The sequence below is a fragment of the Cervus elaphus genome, chromosome 5 (genome assembly GCF_910594005.1).
Source record: "Cervus elaphus chromosome 5, mCerEla1.1, whole genome shotgun sequence".
Lineage (NCBI taxonomy): Eukaryota > Metazoa > Chordata > Mammalia > Artiodactyla > Cervidae > Cervus > Cervus elaphus.
In genome coordinates, this window is record NC_057819.1 from 99,184,149 (window position 1) to 99,202,662 (window position 18,514).

At 47.1% G+C, this 18,514-nt stretch overlaps 2 protein-coding genes and 1 pseudogene across 2 annotated transcripts; 1 reads left to right on the forward strand and 2 right to left on the reverse strand.

Annotated features, from left to right (window-relative positions):
• The first annotated feature begins 620 nt into the window (after positions 1-620).
• VMO1 (vitelline membrane outer layer 1 homolog) lies at positions 621-1,777 on the forward strand. Its single transcript, XM_043903575.1, has 3 exons — positions 621-945; positions 1,025-1,140; positions 1,411-1,777. Exons 1-3 carry the CDS (start codon positions 760-762, stop codon positions 1,706-1,708), a joined length of 600 nt encoding a protein of 199 aa, XP_043759510.1. The 5' UTR covers positions 621-759; the 3' UTR covers positions 1,709-1,777.
• Positions 1,778-3,071: 1,294 nt separating this feature from the next.
• Positions 3,072-9,343, reverse strand: TM4SF5 (transmembrane 4 L six family member 5). The gene is made up of 5 exons (XM_043903576.1): positions 8,991-9,343; positions 4,316-4,396; positions 3,663-3,799; positions 3,245-3,428; positions 3,072-3,162 (listed from the first exon to the last, which is right to left on the reverse strand). Exons 1-5 carry the CDS (start codon positions 9,162-9,164, stop codon positions 3,148-3,150), a joined length of 591 nt encoding a protein of 196 aa, XP_043759511.1. The 5' UTR covers positions 9,165-9,343; the 3' UTR covers positions 3,072-3,147.
• Positions 9,344-15,085: 5,742 nt separating this feature from the next.
• LOC122693218 lies at positions 15,086-15,600 on the reverse strand (annotated as a pseudogene).
• Positions 15,601-18,514: the final 2,914 nt, after the last annotated feature.

The following is an 18,514-nucleotide window of genomic DNA, read 5'->3' on the forward strand; positions in this document are numbered from 1 at the left end:
TTTGGTTTGTTTTTTCAAATTAGGAGTCCCCCTTGTGGTCATAGGGGGAAAACATTGAGGGAAAGGATAGAGGAAGAAATGGAATAAATAGCATCTCGGTCCTCAGTCACCTATCCCTAAACTTATTAGACTTCTTCCCTGTCTCTGTGTACAGTTTCTTTTGAGGGAGAGAGGTGTCCCAGATTCTCAAGGAGGCAGGACTCCAACCACTCACACGATGCTTCCTAGCTCCCATAGTCCATGGATTCTTTCTTATCCTGTCTCACTCTGATGCTCTCTCACATCCTGGAGGTCCCTGGGGTCCCTGTCCCCTGGGATTCTGGAGCCATCACTTCCATCCCTAGCCTTGGGTTCCTCATTTCCCAATGCTGGAACGTTCCCCAGTTTGCTGCCTGTGACCTTAGGCAAATTGCCATTTTGCAGCCCCAGTTCCTTCATCTGCAGAATAGGAAGGGTAATTTCCACCACCTAAAATTGTTTTGTGGATTAAATAAAATATGCCTGCAAAACGCGAACCATGATTCTTGGTTTAAAGTTTGTTAACGTTGTGTTAAGTGGGTGGTTTTTCAAACTCGTGGATTCTTGCTGCCCCTCCTCCTCTGGAGCTGGGCTGAGAGTCAAATCTGTAGGCTTCCAGACTGGATCGGATTAGTTTTGAATTTCACTTAATCCGGGTGGCCCTTCCGCAATCCGAGCCCTCTTAAAAGCAAAGACTGCTTTTAAGCCTGCTAAGGAGCCTGGGCTCTCGAAGGCTGCGGGATGGAGCTAGGAGCAGGAGCCAAGCTGCCTCTGCTGCTGCTGCTACTGCGGGCCACTTGCTTGGGGTACGCAGGAGCAGATGGCTACATGTCAGTCATCGAGGTGACCAACGGGGGCCCCTGGGGCGACTGGGCCTGGCTCGAGATGTGTGCTGACGGATTCTTCGCCAGTGGGTTCTCGCTCAAGGTAGGGACTCATGCCTGGGTCTCGGAGGGGACCCCAGAGCCGAGGGTGGCAGTCTTCTGATTTGTCGTCCGTCGCCCAGGTGGAGCCTCCGCAAGGCATTCCTGGCGACGACACGGCCCTGAACGGGATCCGGCTGCACTGCACGCGTGGGCAAGCGGATCTCAACGCGCATGTGGTGGAGTCCCAGTCTGGAAGGTGGGGGGTAGGGGCCGAGGATCCCCTAGGGTCGGGGTATGCCCCTTACCCTCGGTTACACACATCCCCTCCCACTCCGACGAGCAGGTTCCTCCAGGAGGTTTAGACCTGGGAAGCGGGTGGGAGACCGCCCCCTCCCACCCCACCCCCCTCGCATCTCGGTGGAGGTCAGGTGACTGAGCACCTGGCGGGGAAGCCCCTGAGGCCTGGGTCGGGCTGGAGGTGGGTAGGGGGCGCCGCGGAGCCAATGCGTCTTCGCTTCCCCCGCAGTTGGGGACGGTGGAGTGAGCCGCTGTGGTGTCCCGTCGGCGGCTTCCTGGTGGCTTTCTCGCTTCGCGTGGAGGCACCCTTGACCTTCGGGGACAACACAGCTGCGAACAATGTGCGCTTCCTCTGCTCTGACGGCACGGAGCTTCAGGGGCCGGGCCTGACCTGGGGAGACTTCGGAGACTGGAGTGAGCCTTGTCCTAAAGGCATATGCGGCTTGCAGACCAAGATCCAGCAACCTCAAGGCCTCCGCGACGACACCGCCATCAACGACGCGCGCTTTCTCTGCTGCCTCAATTGATACCATCGCTGTCCTCTCCCAGCCCCAAGCCTCATCCCACCTCTGCTATTAAAACTTCTCTGTCTTGGCTTTGGTCTGGCTTGTTTTAGGGATGGGGGATGGGAAACTGCGTGGCCCCGTGTTCCTCTTAAGCTGGCATTGGGCCAGGCCGAATTAGAGGTTGGTCTCAGAAGTCTGGCTCTGACAGTAAAGAATCCGCCTGCAATGCGGGAGACCTGGGTTCCATCCCTGGGTTGGGAAGATCCCCTGGAGGAGGGCCTGGCAACCCACTCCAGTATTCTTACCTGGAGAATTCCCATGGACAGAGGAGCCTGGTGGGCTACAGTCCATAGGGTCGCAAAGAGCCAGACACGAATGAGCGACTAAGCACACTCAGAAGTCTAGGGCAAGCTACTGAAAGTTACCGATCCATAGTTCAGGGGGAAAAAAAGAAACAAATGCACTTAAACAGATTTTGCTTACAGATTGAGGAAGTCCTTGCTTTTCTGACAGCCTCTGCAAACATGTCATCCCATTAAGAGCCCAGGTTGTTTCCTTTCTGAACCACCACTGACCCCAAATTAAGTGACAATGCTATATTGTCTTTTTTTTTTTTTTGCTATATTGTCTTAAGGTTTGACTTTCTAGAACTTAGGAGACCAACATGTCTTTTCCATGCATCCCGGCTCAGTCACTCAGTGGAGTCCGACTCTATGACCCCATGGGCTGTAGCCCGCCAGGCTCCTCTGTCCAGGGGATTTCTCAGGCAAGAATACTGGAGTGGGTGGCCATTTCCTCCCCCAGGAGATCTTTCCAATCCAGGGATAGACCCCACATCTGCTTTGGCAGGCAGATTCTTTACCACTGAGCCACCTGGGAAGCCTGTCTTTTCCATATGTTTCCTTTTCTTCCCCCTACAAAACTCAAACTGTGGCTTTTCTGTATATTGAGTCCTATTAAGTGTCCTTGTCCTTGCTGCCCTCTCTGCCTGGACTCTCCCAACAGTCCAGATGATTAGCCCATCCACTAGATTTCAGGTCCAATTTTTCTTTCTTGGACTTTGTCTTTTGAAAAAGGTCATGCGTCAGTCAATACCTATCCCCATTACCTCCGTGTTTTTAAAAAGTGCTTACAACCAACTGTAATAATCTACTGCCTCTTTTAAAAGTTGCCCATCTTCTAACCCCTGGAATGTTAAATTCTTTAAGAGCACGGAACTTGCCTGTCTTGTTTATACAGTACTTTCAGCACACCAACAGCTCAGTAACTATTTATTAAGAAAATAGTAAGCAAGGTGTAAGAGCCCCAAACAACGGTGTACCTGGAGGCCTTCCGACACTCCTTGTGTAAGGGCACAGTCTGAGACGCAGAAGAGAACTATAAATACTCTAAATAGTTTATTCCAGGGTGGGGGCAGGCCAGGTGGGTATCCAGGAGCGACGGACCAGGTGGATGGAGCCTCACTGAGAGGAGCCCTGCGGAAAAGACAAAGTGAGGACCGGACACAGCCAGGGAGCAAATAGGTTTCCTTGCCAGCCCCATCCCACACCGTCCCACCTGCTTCTTCCTGCAATCGCCACAGAGGACACCAATGGACGCGTTCACCAGCTGCACCCCACAGAGCAAGATCTCCAGGCACGATGCGGCCACCAGCAGCGAGAAGAGCGTCACGTTCCAGAGGACCACATCGGGCGGCTCCACGCACAAGTTCCATTGCGTGCGGTTGAGCAGGTAAGAGCCTCTGCGGGTGGGGCAGGGTCACGCGAGAGCCGGAGGTCGCGCGGAGCGCGCCCCCGCCGCCCCGGCGTCCCGCCCCGCGCAGGCGCCGAGGGGGATATGCACAGAGCTCGTCTGGCCCACGTGGAGGAAGCTGTCTCGAAGCCGAGTCCGGCCTAGGTTCCCTGGTCCACGTGGGAAAGGCAGGTGGGCAGAGACAGAGAATGGGGCAGGGCCGCGAATACAGGCTGAGCCTTACGCGGTGTCTTGGAAGTGGTAATCCCAGGAGCCGTTCATTAAGCACTGTGGTCCAATTCGGAGCCCGGTTCCCGAGACCGAGAGGCAGTAGATGGCGCCAAGCAACCCGATGGCTGAGCAGAAGACTGAGCGCAGCATCTACATGCACAGTGCGAGCAGAGGTGTGTTGGACCGTCCCCTACCTACTCGTGGGCAAACCGCGCCTGGCCCCGCCCCCGCCCCCCATCTGTTCCAGTGTCGTTAAAAATACACTTCCCGTCAAACCCCGGGCCTGGAGTTCCGCTTAATCCTAAGAGGCGGTGGCCATGGAGTTTCCAGGGGGTTGTAGTCCCCTCTGGTCAGGCCCACTGAAGCCTAATATTTGTCGGTGCGAGGGAGGGGTGAGATGTGCTCATGAAAATGGGAATTCAGTAGAGGGACCATGGCTTTAGATGTGGTTCTTCAAAGACCGGTTCAAAGACCTAAGCTGAATCCTGTCTTTATTGTTATTATTTTAAAAATTTACTAGTTTTTTAAAGTTGCGTCCTATGGCATGTGGGATCCTATTCCCCCCCACCAGGGATCAAACCAGGGCCCCCTGTGTTAGGAGCACAGAGTCTTAACCACTAGACCACCAAGAAAGTCCCTTGAGCCCCATCTTAATTTGGATCTTACCCTGCAGCGATTTCCACAGCAGCCTGCACCGCAACAGCCTTTGCCCCCGGCCCGGACGGCGGAAATTCCCGGACAAAGTACCTATTGGAGGACAGTTGATGTAATGGCAAGGCCCGCAAGTCCCCAACTTGGCATGATTGCTTACCTCCTCCTGGAAGCTTCCTGTGATGCCTTTGAACTATAGGGAGACCTTATCTCTACTTCTCCTGCAACACTGTTGGGCTCTGCTTTAAGTTTATCTGTATTTATGTGCCTACTTATCTCTGTCCAGATTGTAGCCTCCAGGAGGGTAGGGCCCCAGTATCCTTATATCCCCCATAAATCTCGGTATATAGTAGGTGCCCAAGTGAATGGGGATCAGGAAGCCTGGGTTTAATGCCAAACTTGTGCTCATTTCACACTCCATGAATTGATTCATCTCTCTGGGTCTCAGTTTTGTCCTTTGTAAAATGGGTCTGCGTGCCTCCCATGGCTGTTGTCAGGATTTAATGAAATAACAGGTTGACTTAATGTGAAGACTAACTCAGAATAAATGGTCAATAAGTATGAAGTCTCTTGGCAGCAGGAAGGAATAGTGGTGTTGGAGTGTCTGGTGAACTGGGATTATGATGGAGGGTGGAGGAGTATGTACGTGAAGACTCTGATGGGAAGGGTGAGAATTCTCAAGATACAACCCTGTCTTTCTCCTGTGTTCTTCCTCAGAGAGCCCACCCCCTCCCAGAGTGTCAGCTGCTTCTTCTAACAATAGTTGTCTCCTAAATCAATACCTTCAAATTCAGATCTGATTGCCTGAAGGGTCTGTTCATTTGTATGTCTTGGTTTTAACTCAAGTTCATCCAACCTCATACTGACTTCACAGTTTATTCCCCCCAAAATTCATCTCCCTTTGGCTTTCTTGTCTCCATCAGTGGAAATATCCTCCAGGTCACCCAGTCCTGAAACTTGAATCCTCCATACCGAGCCAGACCTCAAGTCCTTCAGTGGCTCTTGAATCTGTCAGTCCTTTATTCCACCCAGTCCGTCCCCAGTCACCTCCCACAAGAAGGATGTGCTTGTTCTCCCTATCGAGTTTCCATATCTCTTGCCCTGTGCCCATACTCAATCCTACATTGCTATTACCAGGTTCTTTTTTTTTTTTTTTGACTGTAATGGGTCTTAGTTTCAGCAAACGGATCTTTGATCTTTGCTGCCACATGCAGAATCTTTAGTTTCAGCTTGATCCCAGCAGGGATCAAACCCGCTTCCCCTGCATTGGGAGTGGAGTCTTAGCCACTGGACCACCAGGGAAGTCCTGCTACCACCAGATTAAACTTAGCTTTCGATTGATCTTTTCCCTGATCCAATCCCTGAGAGTCTCCTCAAAGAGTCGCCTGACAAAACTGAACTCTATGAAGGTGTCTGAGGCGCCCTCTCTTTGGCTTCAGCCTTAGCTTTGTTGCACCCAACCAGGTTCTTTGCTTATCTCCCATCTCTATAATTCTGCAGGTGTCTGGATCTTTGCCTCCCTGTTTTCCTTGATCATCTCACACCAATAAGGCAACATTTGGGTCTTCTCCAAGGGAGAGGCTGAGAGCTTTAGTTCCATTACATCATTCGCAGCAACTTTACAGAAACGCCTGCAGAGTTGGGTGAACTTTCCTCTAGACCCTCTTCCCTCTTCCTTGTCTCATGGCAGGTCTGGGGCCAGAGCTAGCCCCCTTGCTTAGCCTGTCCAGTTATATCACTTACTTGGAGGCTCTTGAACCCAGAGACACCTGGATTTATCTTTTGGATTTACCAACTTCAAATAACTTCCTTGTTTGTGATTTTTTTTAAAGTTTGTGTATTTATTTACTTGGCTGCACCAAGTCTTGGGCTTCCCAAGTGGTAAAGAACCTGCCTGTCAATGCAGGAGACTGTAAGAGACATGGGTTTAACCCCTGAATCTGGAAGATCCCCTGGAGGAGGGCCTGGCAAGCCACTCCAGTATTCTTGCCTGGAGAACCCTATGGACAGAGGAGCCTGGTGGGCTACAGTCCATAGGGTTATGAAGAGTCGGACAAGACTGAGTGACTTAGCATGCATGCCAGGTCTTACTTGCAGCATGCAGGATCTTTAGCTGCAGCATGTGAACTCTTTAGTTGTGGCATATGGGATTTAGCTCCCTGACTGGGGATTGAACCTGGGCCCCATGCTTTGAGAGCACAGAGTCTTAGTCACTGGACCACCAAGGAAGTCCCTAATTTTTGCTTTTTTAGCCAAAGTATTTGTTTCCTTTTGTTCTCTGAGCTCCTCTGTCTCACTCTCTGCTCTCTCTTTGTCTCAATGAAAAGAGGTAACTGAAGAAGCAGGAGGGAGCACTGAGTTTATAGCTTGGGTCTGTTTACTTTTCTCCATCTGCATGGCCACTGGACTCGTCCAAGCCACTGTTATCTCTCCTGGACAACTGTAGTGACCTCAGTTGGTCTTCCTGCAGCCACTGCTGACCTCCTACTGTCCACTGTCCACCCAGCAGCCAGCCATATCCAACAGGATATGGAGCAATTAGAACTCTCATACTTTACTGATGGGAATACAATTGTTATAAGTACTTCAGACAACTCTTTGGTGATATCTATTAGCACTGAATATTTGCATACCTTAAGACTCAGCAGTTTTATTCTGTAGGTCGTCTATCCAATAGACATGCAAACATACATTCACCTAAAGACATTTGCAGGAATGTTTAGAGAACATTATTTGGAATAAATCCAAGTTTGGAACTATCCAAATATCTGTCAACAGTAGAATATTTAAATAAACTGTGGTAATATTTACACAATGAAATGCATAAGAAAGAATAAACTACAGCATTGTGTACTAATATGGATGAAACTCACAAACATATGTAATTTTAATCTGAAGAAGTCAGAACAAAAGTGTCCAGGATGTAGGATTCCATTTATATAAAGTGCTAAACAGACAAATCTAACCTCTGGGGTAGAAGTCAGGATAGTGGGGCCCTTGGCAGTGTGGAGTAGGGCCTGGTGGAAGGCCTGTCTGGGATTCTTGTAATGACCCAGATCTTGATCTAAGTGCCCAGAAAATAAGTGTGTCCCCTCTATAAAAATTCACTGAACTGTATATTAAAAATCTGGGAAGTTATCTGTATGACTTTTAAAAAGCTAAAAAGTCCTTCAGTAGTTTACTGTGCACTTATAATAAAATTCAGATTCCTCACTGTGCTTTTTCGGGGGTGTAGATGCTCTGGCCTCTGCCCACCGCTGATCTCACCTGCTTCCCAGAAGCAGGCTGGTGAGATTGTGGGGAGGTGGTGTTGGTTTGGGCTGGCAAAGGGGTGTGATGTGACAGGGAGTGAGTGAGTAGGGCTGGGAGGAGTGTGATGTCTTGGAGAGGGTTGAGATCAGAGGTATGGAGTGGAGTCCAACTGCCATAAATCCATGCGAGAGGGAGAGTAGGAGAAAAGGCCCCAGGGCAGAGGGTGAGAGGGGTGCTTAGTCGCTCAGTCACGTCCGACTCTTTGTGACCTACGGACTGTAGCCCCTCATGCTCCTCTGTCCATGGGAATTCTCCAGGCAAGAATACTGGAGTGGGTTGCCAGGCTCTTCTCCAGGGGATATTCCAAACCCAGGTCTCCCTCATTTCGGGCGGATTCTTTATCATCTGTGCCAACAGGGAAGCCCTGGTAAGAGGGGATTGTTGTATAAAAGAGAAGAGGTGTTCCCCATTTAGCGAACGGAGCTGTGGTCAGCGAAAGAGACAAAGATAAAGCATTCCCCTAGAGAATTTCATCAGTCAGCCCTCCTGAGACGTGAGGAACAGTGTGGGGGATAAATCTTTTGCCTTCAGGCCATAAAGATGTTAAACTCACTTGACAGTCCGAAAAGGTCCCCTTGGAGCTTCCCTGGTGGTCCAGTGGTTAAGACTCTGTGCTTCCACTACAGGGAGCACGGGTTCAATCCCTGGTCGAGGAACTAAGACCCCGCATGCCATGCGGAGCACAAACAAAAAAGTTCCCTTACACAGGGAGGGGTTGGCAAATAGGGGTTAAGAAGTCTGTGTCTCCCCTTCCCCCACTTCTCCTGACAGGTCCTCGTCTCCAGCAAGCAACGGGGACCCCTTCTCCACCACACTGACCTAGGTTCTGAGTTTATCATTAGTGCCCAGCGCGTGGTGGGCATCCAGAAATGTTGGACAGGGAGGTGGAGGAGCTGACACTGAGCTGATAGGTAGAATGACTGATCTGCGACATCACTACTTGGCTCCAGACACTATACTATCACTGTAAACCGCCCCCCCCCCCCCCCACACACACTGAGCCCATTATTATCTTAACCCGATAACCTCCCAGGGAACCAGCTGTTCCTTCTGTCTCAACCCTTATCATGAGATGTTCCCAGCATCTGCTCAGCAGTGGGGACAGGAAGGGGCTGGAAGGACATACTCCCTACCCAGGAGGGAACAGTTGAGAGCAGTGAGGCTCCTTCATTCTCGTTCCCCTCAGACATTCAACTCAGGACCTTGGGGTTGAGCAGCAACCCTATGCAGTGCTTAGCATTTGAGGGCAGGCTGGGCGGGCTCCCTGTCCCCATCAAGCCACCGCCATCCTTTCCTCTCACTCCCTCCCTCTCTTGGTCAGGACCCCAGAGAGTGGTGCCCCCTCCCATGGCCTGTGCGCCCCGGCCAGCCCTCTCACCATCAGGCCCCCGCCAACAAAGCCAGCCATGAGCCAGACTTGCAAGCTGAGGTGGTCCTTGGTCCAGGTGGTCTGCCCGTTGGGCACCAGCAGGAGGGCGTTGGCCACGATGCAGATCAGGGAGAGGGGGATGAGAGACAGCCCCACGAAGCGGGCACACTTTCCGGTGCACATGGTGAGGCTCTCGGCAAGGACAGGCGGTGAGTGAAAGTGAACCCAAGGTTCCCGGGGCCAGAGGAAAAAACAAGCCAGGAGCAAAGGTCGGGGAGGAGGTGTGGCGAAGCTGGCAGCAGCTGATGATAAAGGACAGGGGCAGGAGACATGGGGCTGCTGCAGAGACGCAGGCCAAAGGGAGGATGTGGTGGACGAGCTGGGGGAGGCTGACCCACAGAGGAAGTTGCATGAAGTCAGTATGTTCTTCCTCTTCTTCTGCAAACACCTCGCCACAGACCCTCTGTCAGTTCCTTACCTGCTTTGTGACTTACCCAAGCCCCTTGATGTCTCTAAATCTCAGTTGCCTTGTCTGTATAAAGGGCATAGTGATGCTCCTGGGCTATTGGGCTGGTGGTGAGGATTAAATATGGAATTCCCTGGTGGTCTGGTGGTTAGGACTCTGCACTCTCACTGCCAGGGGCCTGGGTTCGATCCCTGGTTGGGGAACTATGATCTGCATGCCATGTGTGCAGTCAGAAAAAAAGGGGTCAAGGTGAGGGTGAGAGGCATTTTGTAACAAAGAACACACTAAGCCAATGTGTGGTGGCCTCATTGCTTCTTAGCCCCACAGAGAAGCTTCCTCCTGGAAAGAAACCAAGAAGGTGGTGGTGATTTTTTTGTTTCTTCTTGTCAGTTCACTTCAGTCCCTCAGTCGTGTCTGACTCTGTGACCCCATGGACTGCAGCACGCCAGGCTTCCCTGTCCATCACCAACTCCTGGAGCTTGCTCAGACTCATGTCCATTGAGTCAGTGATGCCATCCAGCCATCTCATCTTTTGTCGTCCCCTTCTCCTCCTGCCTTCAATCTTTCCCAGCATCAGGGTCTTTTCCAGTAAGTCAGTTCTTCACATCAGGTGGCCAAAGTATCAGTTTCAGCTTCAGCATCAGTCCTTCCAATGAACATTCAGGACTGATTCCTTTAGGATTGACTGGCTTGATCTCCTTGCAATCCAAGGGACTCTCAAGAGTCTGCTCCAATACCACAGTACAAAAGCATCAATTCTTTGGCACTCAGCTTTCATTATAGTCCAACTCTCACATTCATACATGACTACTGGAAAAACCATAGCCTTGACTAGATGGACCTTTGTTGGCAAAGTAATGTCTCTGCTTTTTAATATGCTGTCTAGGTTGGTCATAGCTTTTCTTCCAAGGAGCAAGTGTCTTTTAATTTCATGACTGCAGTCACCATCTGCAGTGATTTTGGAGCCCCCCAAAATAAAATCTCTCACTGTTTCCACTGTTTCCCCATCTATTTGCCATGAAGTGATGGGACCAGATGCCATGATCTTTGTTTTCTGAATGTTGAGTTTTAAGCCAACATTTTCACTCTCTTCTTTCACTTTCATCAAGAGGATGTTTAGTTCTTCTTTGCTTTCTGCCATAAGGGTGGTGTCATTTGCATATCCAAGGTTATTGATATTTCTCATGGCAATCTTGATTCTAGCTTGTGCTCATCCAGCCCAGGATTTCTCATGATGTACTCTGCATGTAAGTTAAATAAGCAGGATGACAATATACAGCCTTGACATACTCCTTTCCCGATTTGGAACCAGTTTGTTGTTCCATGACCAGTTCTAACTCTTGTTTCTTGATCTGCAAGTGTATTTCTTAGGAGGCAGATAAGATGGTCTGGTATTCCCATCTCTTGAAGAATTTTGCACAGTTCATTGTGATCCACACAGTCAAAAGATTTGGCATAGTAAATAAAGCAGAAGTAGATATTTTTCTGGAACTCTCTTGCTTTTTTGATGATCCAGTGGATGTTGGCAACTTGATCTCTGATTCCTCTGCCTTTTCTAAATCCAGCTTGAACATCTGGAAGTTCACGGTTCATGTACTGTTGAAGCCTGGCTTGGAGAATTTTGAGCATTACTTTGCTAGCATGTGACATGAGTGCAATTGTGTAGTTTGAACTTTCTTTGGCATTGCCTTTCTTTGGGATTGGAATGAAAACTGACCTTTTGCAGTCCTGTGGCCACTGCTGAGTTTTCCAAATTTGCTGGCATTTTGAATGCAGCACTTTCACAGCATCATCTTTTAGGATTTGAAATAGCTCAACTGGAATTCCATCACCTCCACTAGCTTTATTTGTAGTGATGCTTCGTAAGGCCCACTTGACTTCACATTCCAGGATGTCTGGCTCTAGATGAGTGATGACACCATCATGATTATCTGGGTCATGAAGATCTTTTTTGTATAGTTCTTCTGTGTATTCCTGCCACCTCTTAATATCTTCTGCTTCTGTTAGGTCCATACTGTTTCTATCCTTTATTGCGCCCCTCTTTGCAAGAAATGTTTCCTTGGTATCTCTAATTTTCTTGAAGAGATCTCTAGTCTTTCCCAAACAAAACATTCTATTGTTTTCCTGTTTCTTTGCCTTGATCACTTGAAGGCTTTCTTATCTCTCCTAGCTAATCATTGGAACTCTGCATTCAAATGAGTATACCTTTCCTTTTCTCCTTTGCCTTTAACTTCTCTTCTTTTCGCAGCTATTTGTAAGCCCTCCTCAGACAACTATTTTGCCTTTTCTTTTTCTTGGGGATGGTCTTGAACACTGCCTCCTGTAAAATGTCACAAACCTTTGTCCATAGTTCTTCAGGGACTCTGTCAGATCTAATTCCTTGAATCTATTTGTCACTTCCACAGTATAATTGTGAGGGATTTGATTTAGGTCATACCTGAATGGCCTTTGGCATTCTTTGGCATTGTCTAGTGCCAAAGAATGCTCAAACTACCGCACAATTGCACTTATCTCACATACTAGGAAAGTAATGCTCAAAACTCTCCAAGCCAGACTTCAACAGTACGTGAACCGTGAACTTCCAGATGTTCAAGCTGGTTTTAGAAAAGGCAGAGGAACCAGAGATCAAATTGCCAACATCTGCTGGATCATCAAAAAAGCAAGAGTTCCAGAAAAACATCTATTTCTGCTTTATTGACTATGCCAAAGCCAAAGTTTATTGTGAGTCACAATAAACTGTGTAAAATTCTGAAAGAGATGGGAACACCAGACTACCTGACCTGCCTCTTGAGAAATCTGCATGCAGGTCAGGAAAACAGTTAGAACTGGACATGGAACAACAGACTGGTTCCAAATAGGAAAAGGAGTACGTCAAGGCTGTATATTGTCACCCTGCTTATTTAACTTATATGCAGAGTACATCATGAGAAATGCTGGGCTGGATGAAGCACAAGCTGGAATCAAGATTGCTGGGAGAAATATCCATAACCTCAGATATGCGGATGACACCACCGTTATGACAGAAAGTGAAAAAGAACTAAAGAGCCTCTTGATAGAAGTGAAAGAGAAGAGTGAAAAAGTTGACTTAAAGCTTTTTCATTCAGAATACAAAGATCACGGCATCTGCTCCCAACACTTCATGGGAAATAAATGGAGAAACAGTGGAAACAGTGAGAGATTTATTTTCTGGACTCCAAAATCACTGCAGATGGTGACTGCAGCCATGAAATAAAAAGACGCTTACTCCTTGGAAGTTATGACCAACCTAGATAGCATATTAAAAAGCAGAGACATTACTTTGCCCACAAAGGTCCATCTAGTCAAGGCTATGGTTTTTCCAGTAGTCATGTATGGATGTGAGAGTTGGATTGTAAAGAAAGCTGAGTGCCAAAGAACTGATGCTTTTGAACTGTGGTGTTGGAGAAGACTCTTGAGGGTCCCTTGGACTGCAAGGAGATCCAACCAGTCCATCCTAAAGGAAATCAATCCTGAATGTTCATTGGAAGGACTGATGTTGAAGCTGAAACTCCAATACTTTGGCCAGCTGATGTGAAGAACTGACTTACTGGCAAATACCCTGATGCTGGGAAAGATTGAGGGCAGGAGAAGGGGACGACAAAAGATGAGATGGTTGGATGATATCACGGACTCAATGGACAGAGTTTGGGTAAACTCCAGGAGTTGGTGATGGACAGGGAGGTCTGGCGTGCTGCAGTCGATGGGGTTGCAAAGAGTCAGACATGACTGAGCAACTGAACTGAACTGAACTGAATGGTCTAGTGGTTTTCCCTACTTTCTTCAATTTAAGTCTGAATTTTGCAATAAAGAGTTCATGATCTGAGCCACAGTCCACTCCCAGTCTTGTTTTTGCTGACTGTATAGAGCTTCTCTATCTTTGACTGCAAAGAATATAATCAATCTGATTTTGGTATTGACCATCTGGCGATGTCCATGTATAGAGTCTTCTTGTCAGTGTCTGTTTATCAAACCCTCCTCCTGTCGAAGCCATCACCTCTGTGTCTCAGGTGGGCTCTCCACTGAAGTCTCATTTTTTAAAGCCTCCATCCCTCTGGTCTCTGTTGTTTGATTCAGTGATGGCCCCTTGATCTAGGCCAGTCCCATGGGAATCTATTTCTGGTTCTTGTTTTTGGAGCTCTGAGGTCAAAGAACCCGAGATGTGGTTGTGCTGCTGCAGTCGCTGGTGGCATATTGTCGCCTGCCTGCTGGAGAGAAGAAAATCCAGAGGAAAGAACAGTGAAGAGATGGATAGACCAAGTCTCCTCCCCTACCTCATCCCTCAACTTGTGGGATTTTTTTTGCCAGTAAACAACTTAGTCTTTCATTTGCCCAAGGCCAGCTGTTGCAGGCACTGAGGGTCCAAGACTTCTAGGAGCGATGGAGGGAATGGGGGCCCAGCCATCCTGCCTCCCAGATCCTGCCTGCCCCATCCTTCTTCCTGCGGGAAATGGGAGAGTAGATAAAGTATACACTTGTGCCATCAAGTATCTGCTCAATTTTGTGTGTGTGTCAGTTGCTCAGTCATGTCTGACTCTTCGGCCCCACGGACTGTGGCTGGCCAGGCTCTTCTGTCCAAGGGATTCTCCAGGCAAGAGTACTGGAGTGGATTGCCATTTCCTTCTCTAGACTTGTGGGATTTTAGTTCTCATTCCAGGGATCAAGCCCATACCCCTTGCAGTGGAGGTACAGAGTCTTAACCACTGGACTGCCAGGGAAGTCCTATTTGTAGATTTTTTGATGATGGCCATTCTTACTGGTGTGAAGTGATACCTCACTGTAGTTTTGATTTGCATTTCTCTAATAATTGATGATGCTGAGCATCTTTTCCTGTGCCTCTGGGCTATCTGTATGTCTTTTTGGGGAAATGAATGTTCAGGTCTTCTGCCCATTTTTTGATTGGGTTGTTTGTTTTTTGATATTGAGCCACATGAGCTGTTCGTAAATTTTGGAAATTAGACTCTTATTGGTCGCAATGTTTGCAATTTTTTTTGCCCCATTCTGTGGGTTGTCTTTTTGTTTTGTTTATGGTTTCCTGTGCTGTGCAAAAGCTTTTGAGTTTAATTAGGTCCCATATGTTAATTTTTTTAAAGAAGTTGAATATTTTATTATTAAATTGTTTATTCTCCTGCAAGGCTATTGCTTCACTGTATAAAAATAGCTCCAGCAAACACAGTATATTGCAAAATTATGACAGTAATATTCGTCACTGGACACTACACAACTAACAAACTTTTCTCCACTGGCAGTTATTTCTAGTGGGAAGATCATTTTGACCCAAATCCAAGGATAGCTGTAAGCAAGTTATAATGTCATATAAGGTATAAGATAACCATGTTATCCTTGAATTACATAGTTTTTGTAATTAGTTTTACCAGAGATAATTTCAGGAATTCCAAATATTATATCTGGAGCCTAGCCTAAAAATTACAGGATGCTGTGGAAAAGATACACAGTATTTATCTGAAGGCATTAGAAAGTTAAGGGGTATTTTCTTCAGGAAACATTGTTACAAGTAGTTTCTTTTGCTAAAAGTTGCTTTTTAAATATCTATCCACCACTAATTTAAGACAACTATGCTCGATTAAGTTGTTTCAAAGTAGTTTATTTAGGGGTTCCATTTTCATTCCTCAATATATTTTATGTACTTCTCATATGCTTCTTCACTCATTAGTTCATCTAGTTCTGAAGGGCTACTGAATGTCATCTTGATCAGCCAACCATCTTCATAACAAGACTTGTTGACAAGTCCTGGATTTTCTGCTAGAGCTGTATTAATTTCAATTACTTCCCCTGATGGAGGGGAATAGAGTTCCCGAGCAGCTTTCACACTTTCCAAAGCACCAAACTCCTCGTTTGTTCAACTTTGTCCCAACTTCAGGCAGACTACGGTAACAACATCTCCCATCTTCCTGTGCAAAATTGCTGATTCCCACTGTTCCAACACCGTTTTCTGTTGTTACCCACTCGTGTTTCGCTGTGAATTTCCGCACCGACAGCAGAGCAGGGCCGGTGCGCAGCGCCCGGACGGCACCCGCCCGCGGTGCCCAGGGCCGCGGCGAGCAGGGCGCGCTGGGTGCCGACCGCGGTCCACACGCTCCGCACCGCTTGCAGCGCCCTGTTCACACTGGTGCCCATTTGTTAATTTTTGGTTTTATTTCCATTACTCTAGGAGATGGTTTGGAAAAGTTATTGCTGTAATTTATTTCAGAGTGTTCTGCCTGTGTTTTCCTCTTAAGAGTTTTACGGTATCCCATCTTATATTTAGGTCTTTAATCCATTTTGAGTTTATTTTTGTGTATGGTGCTAATGAGTGTTCTAATTTCATTTTTTTTTTTTTACATGAAGCTGTCCAGTTTTCTAAGCACCATTTACTGATGAGACTGTCTTTCCTCCATTGTACAGTCTTTCCTGCTCAGTCATAAATTAATTGACCATAGATGTACGGGTTTATTACTAGGCTTTCTATCCTATTCCATTGATCTATATTCCCATTTTTGTATCAGTGCCATAGTGTTTTGATGACTGTAGCTTTGTTGTAAAGTCTGAAGTCAGGGAGCCTGCTTCTTCCTCCTTCATTTTTCTTTCTCAAGATTACTTTGGCTATTCAGGATCTTTTGTCTCTACATAGAAATGTTAAGATTTGTTTGTTCTAGTTCTGTGAAAAGTGCCATTGGTAATTTGATAGAGATTACATTGACTCTGTAGATTTTGGGGGCGGGGGGATGTTGTGCAACTTGCTAGATCTTAGTTTCCTGACCAAGGATTGAACCTGGGCCCTCGGCAGTGAAAGTTTGGAGTCCTAACCACTGGAATTCCCTAAAGAGTCTTTTTTGACACAGAGATGAATGCATTAAGCCCTAGCTGTGGATTGGGCTTTGTGCTGGACAGTACAGGGATTCACCACTGGATGCGTGAGACCCAGATACGGGCTTTAGGAGGACATGCCAGAGTTAGGAGGCAGGTCCTTCCTTTAGGAGAACCTCCACTGGTCAAAGGAGGGTGTAAGATACAAAGAAAAAGCCCTGAACAGATCCCAGCCTACGTCAGCTGACCTCCAATGCATCCATACATGAATGAGTGAAATAAATGCTTATATTTGTAGGCCACTAAGACTTTGTGGGATTTTTTTGTAACACAGCAATAGCTGACTGACACAGATCCTGTCATCTAGGCCACAGCTGATTGGCCCAAGAAAAAGTAGGTGACCCAAAAACAGACATGAAACCAGAGACCTGTATGATTGCTGAAGGTAAGAACTCTGCCCAGCAGAGAGAGGTACCCTCACTGGATGATGACTGATCAACAAATTGGATCTTCATTCTTGGGAAAGTTGACTACAGACAACCTGAGAGTCATCAGACAGAGGAGTGACCCTGAACTAAGAGAAGTAGAAAAGAACTGAGAAAAGCATGAAAGCAGGGAGGGAGCAGAAGCCACGAAGCAGCTGCATCCATAAATAAACAGAAACCATAGGAAGAGAGGGACTTCCTGGGTGGTCCAGTGGCTAAGACTCTGGTCTCTCAATGCAGGGACTCTGCGTTCAATCCCTGATCAGGGAACAAGATCCTGCCTGCTGCAGCATATCCAAACAAACAAATAAATAAATATATATATATATACATATATATATATTTTAAAGAAACCATGGGAAGAGAATCGTGTAGAGAATAGTTGTTCAGAAACAGTACAGGAGGAAGAAGCACAGCACTGGGAAGTAGAGGCAGATGACCAGTGTTTCTGCTGAATCACTGGAAGTGACGTTGAACCACCAGAGAAGCTGTGATGTAGCCATTGTCCCAGTGGACTGGGAACAGGGACAAGAGCAAGCTCCACATTTGTCTAGAAGTTCATCAGTCCTGAGTCTGAGACATGATTCTGCTTTTCAGGATAAGTAAAGAGAAAAAAAAAAGAAAAGTTGTGTGGTTTACAGGTATTTATTTATATTACATTTTATGCAATTTTGTGTGCACGAAATAATTTTAAAAACATTATAGAGATTCTGAAAAATTTCATCAAAACAAAAGAAGGGGCATATTTTCCTGAAGACTGGAAGAAAGAAACAGGATTCTTGAGAAATATTTACTGTAGGATTTGAAAGGAATTTTCAGGAAGGTTTTCACTAGAAGTAGGAGCAGAGTACTTTAAGAAATGAAAGTCTGAGATGAAAAGGCAGCAGTGGTTCTCTTTTGGGAGAGAAGGAGAATTGCCTGAAAACTCAAAATGCACAGAGAACCAAAGTCCATGCGTGAAGCACTCAAGAACAGGACTGAAGGTGGAACAGAGCTGGTGAGGGATGCTAAGAATGAAATGAAGTGGAGTGAAGTCGCTCAGTCGTGTCCAACTCTTTGCGACCCCATGGACTGTAGCCTACCTCAGTCCGTGGGATTTTCCAGGCAAGAATACTGGAGTGGGTTGCCATTTCCTTCTCCAATACAAAGAATAAACTTGAGCAAAATGCACAAGAAAAGGACCGGAAGATTAGGAAAGAGTACCAGCAACAAAAACAGTGTAAGGGAACATGAGTGGGAGAACAGAAATGGAAAGTCAGGAAACCAGCTGCTCCCAAAGATAAGAACAGAACTGGTGGGAGTGACGTCACAGGTGACAAATCTGTGCTGGGAGGTTTCTCCAGGGTGTGGCACCATTTGAATTATCGGGCTGGAGGGCATACTGTATCCCAGGTGAAGTGTTAAAAATGAACAGGGGTTTCCCTGGTGGCTCAGTAATAATCTGCCCGACAATGCCAGGAGACTCGGGTTTGATCCCTGGTCTGGGAAGGTCACACATGCTGCAGAGTAGCTAAGTCTGTGCACCGCAACTACTGAGCTTATGCTCTAGAGCCCAGGAACTGCAACTGCTGAAGCCTGAATCCCCTAGAGCCCATGCTCCGCAGCAAGAGAAGCCACTGCAATGAGATGTCTGTGGACTGCAACTGGAAAGTAGCCCTGGATTGCCACAACTAGAGAAAAGCCCTTGCAGGACCAAAGACCCAGCACAGCTCAAAGTAAATAAATAAATATATAATTTTTTTTAAAGTGAACTGAACCCA

Coding starts and splice junctions, on each gene's coding strand:
- VMO1 (XM_043903575.1), top strand. CDS start 760: ATGGAGCTAGGAGCAGGAGCCAAGCTGCCTCTGCTGCTGCTGCTACTG. Junction 946..1,024: donor CCAGTGGGTTCTCGCTCAAG/GTAGGGACTCAT, acceptor TCCGTCGCCCAG/GTGGAGCCTCCGCAAGGCAT. Junction 1,141..1,410: donor GTGGAGTCCCAGTCTGGAAG/GTGGGGGGTAGG, acceptor CTTCCCCCGCAG/TTGGGGACGGTGGAGTGAGC.
- TM4SF5 (XM_043903576.1), bottom strand. CDS start 9,164: ATGTGCACCGGAAAGTGTGCCCGCTTCGTGGGGCTGTCTCTCATCCCC. Junction 4,397..8,990: donor TTGTTGGCGGGGGCCTGATG/GTGAGAGGGCTG, acceptor GTCCTCCAATAG/GTACTTTGTCCGGGAATTTC. Junction 3,429..3,662: donor TACCACTTCCAAGACACCGC/GTAAGGCTCAGC, acceptor CCCCACCCGCAG/AGGCTCTTACCTGCTCAACC.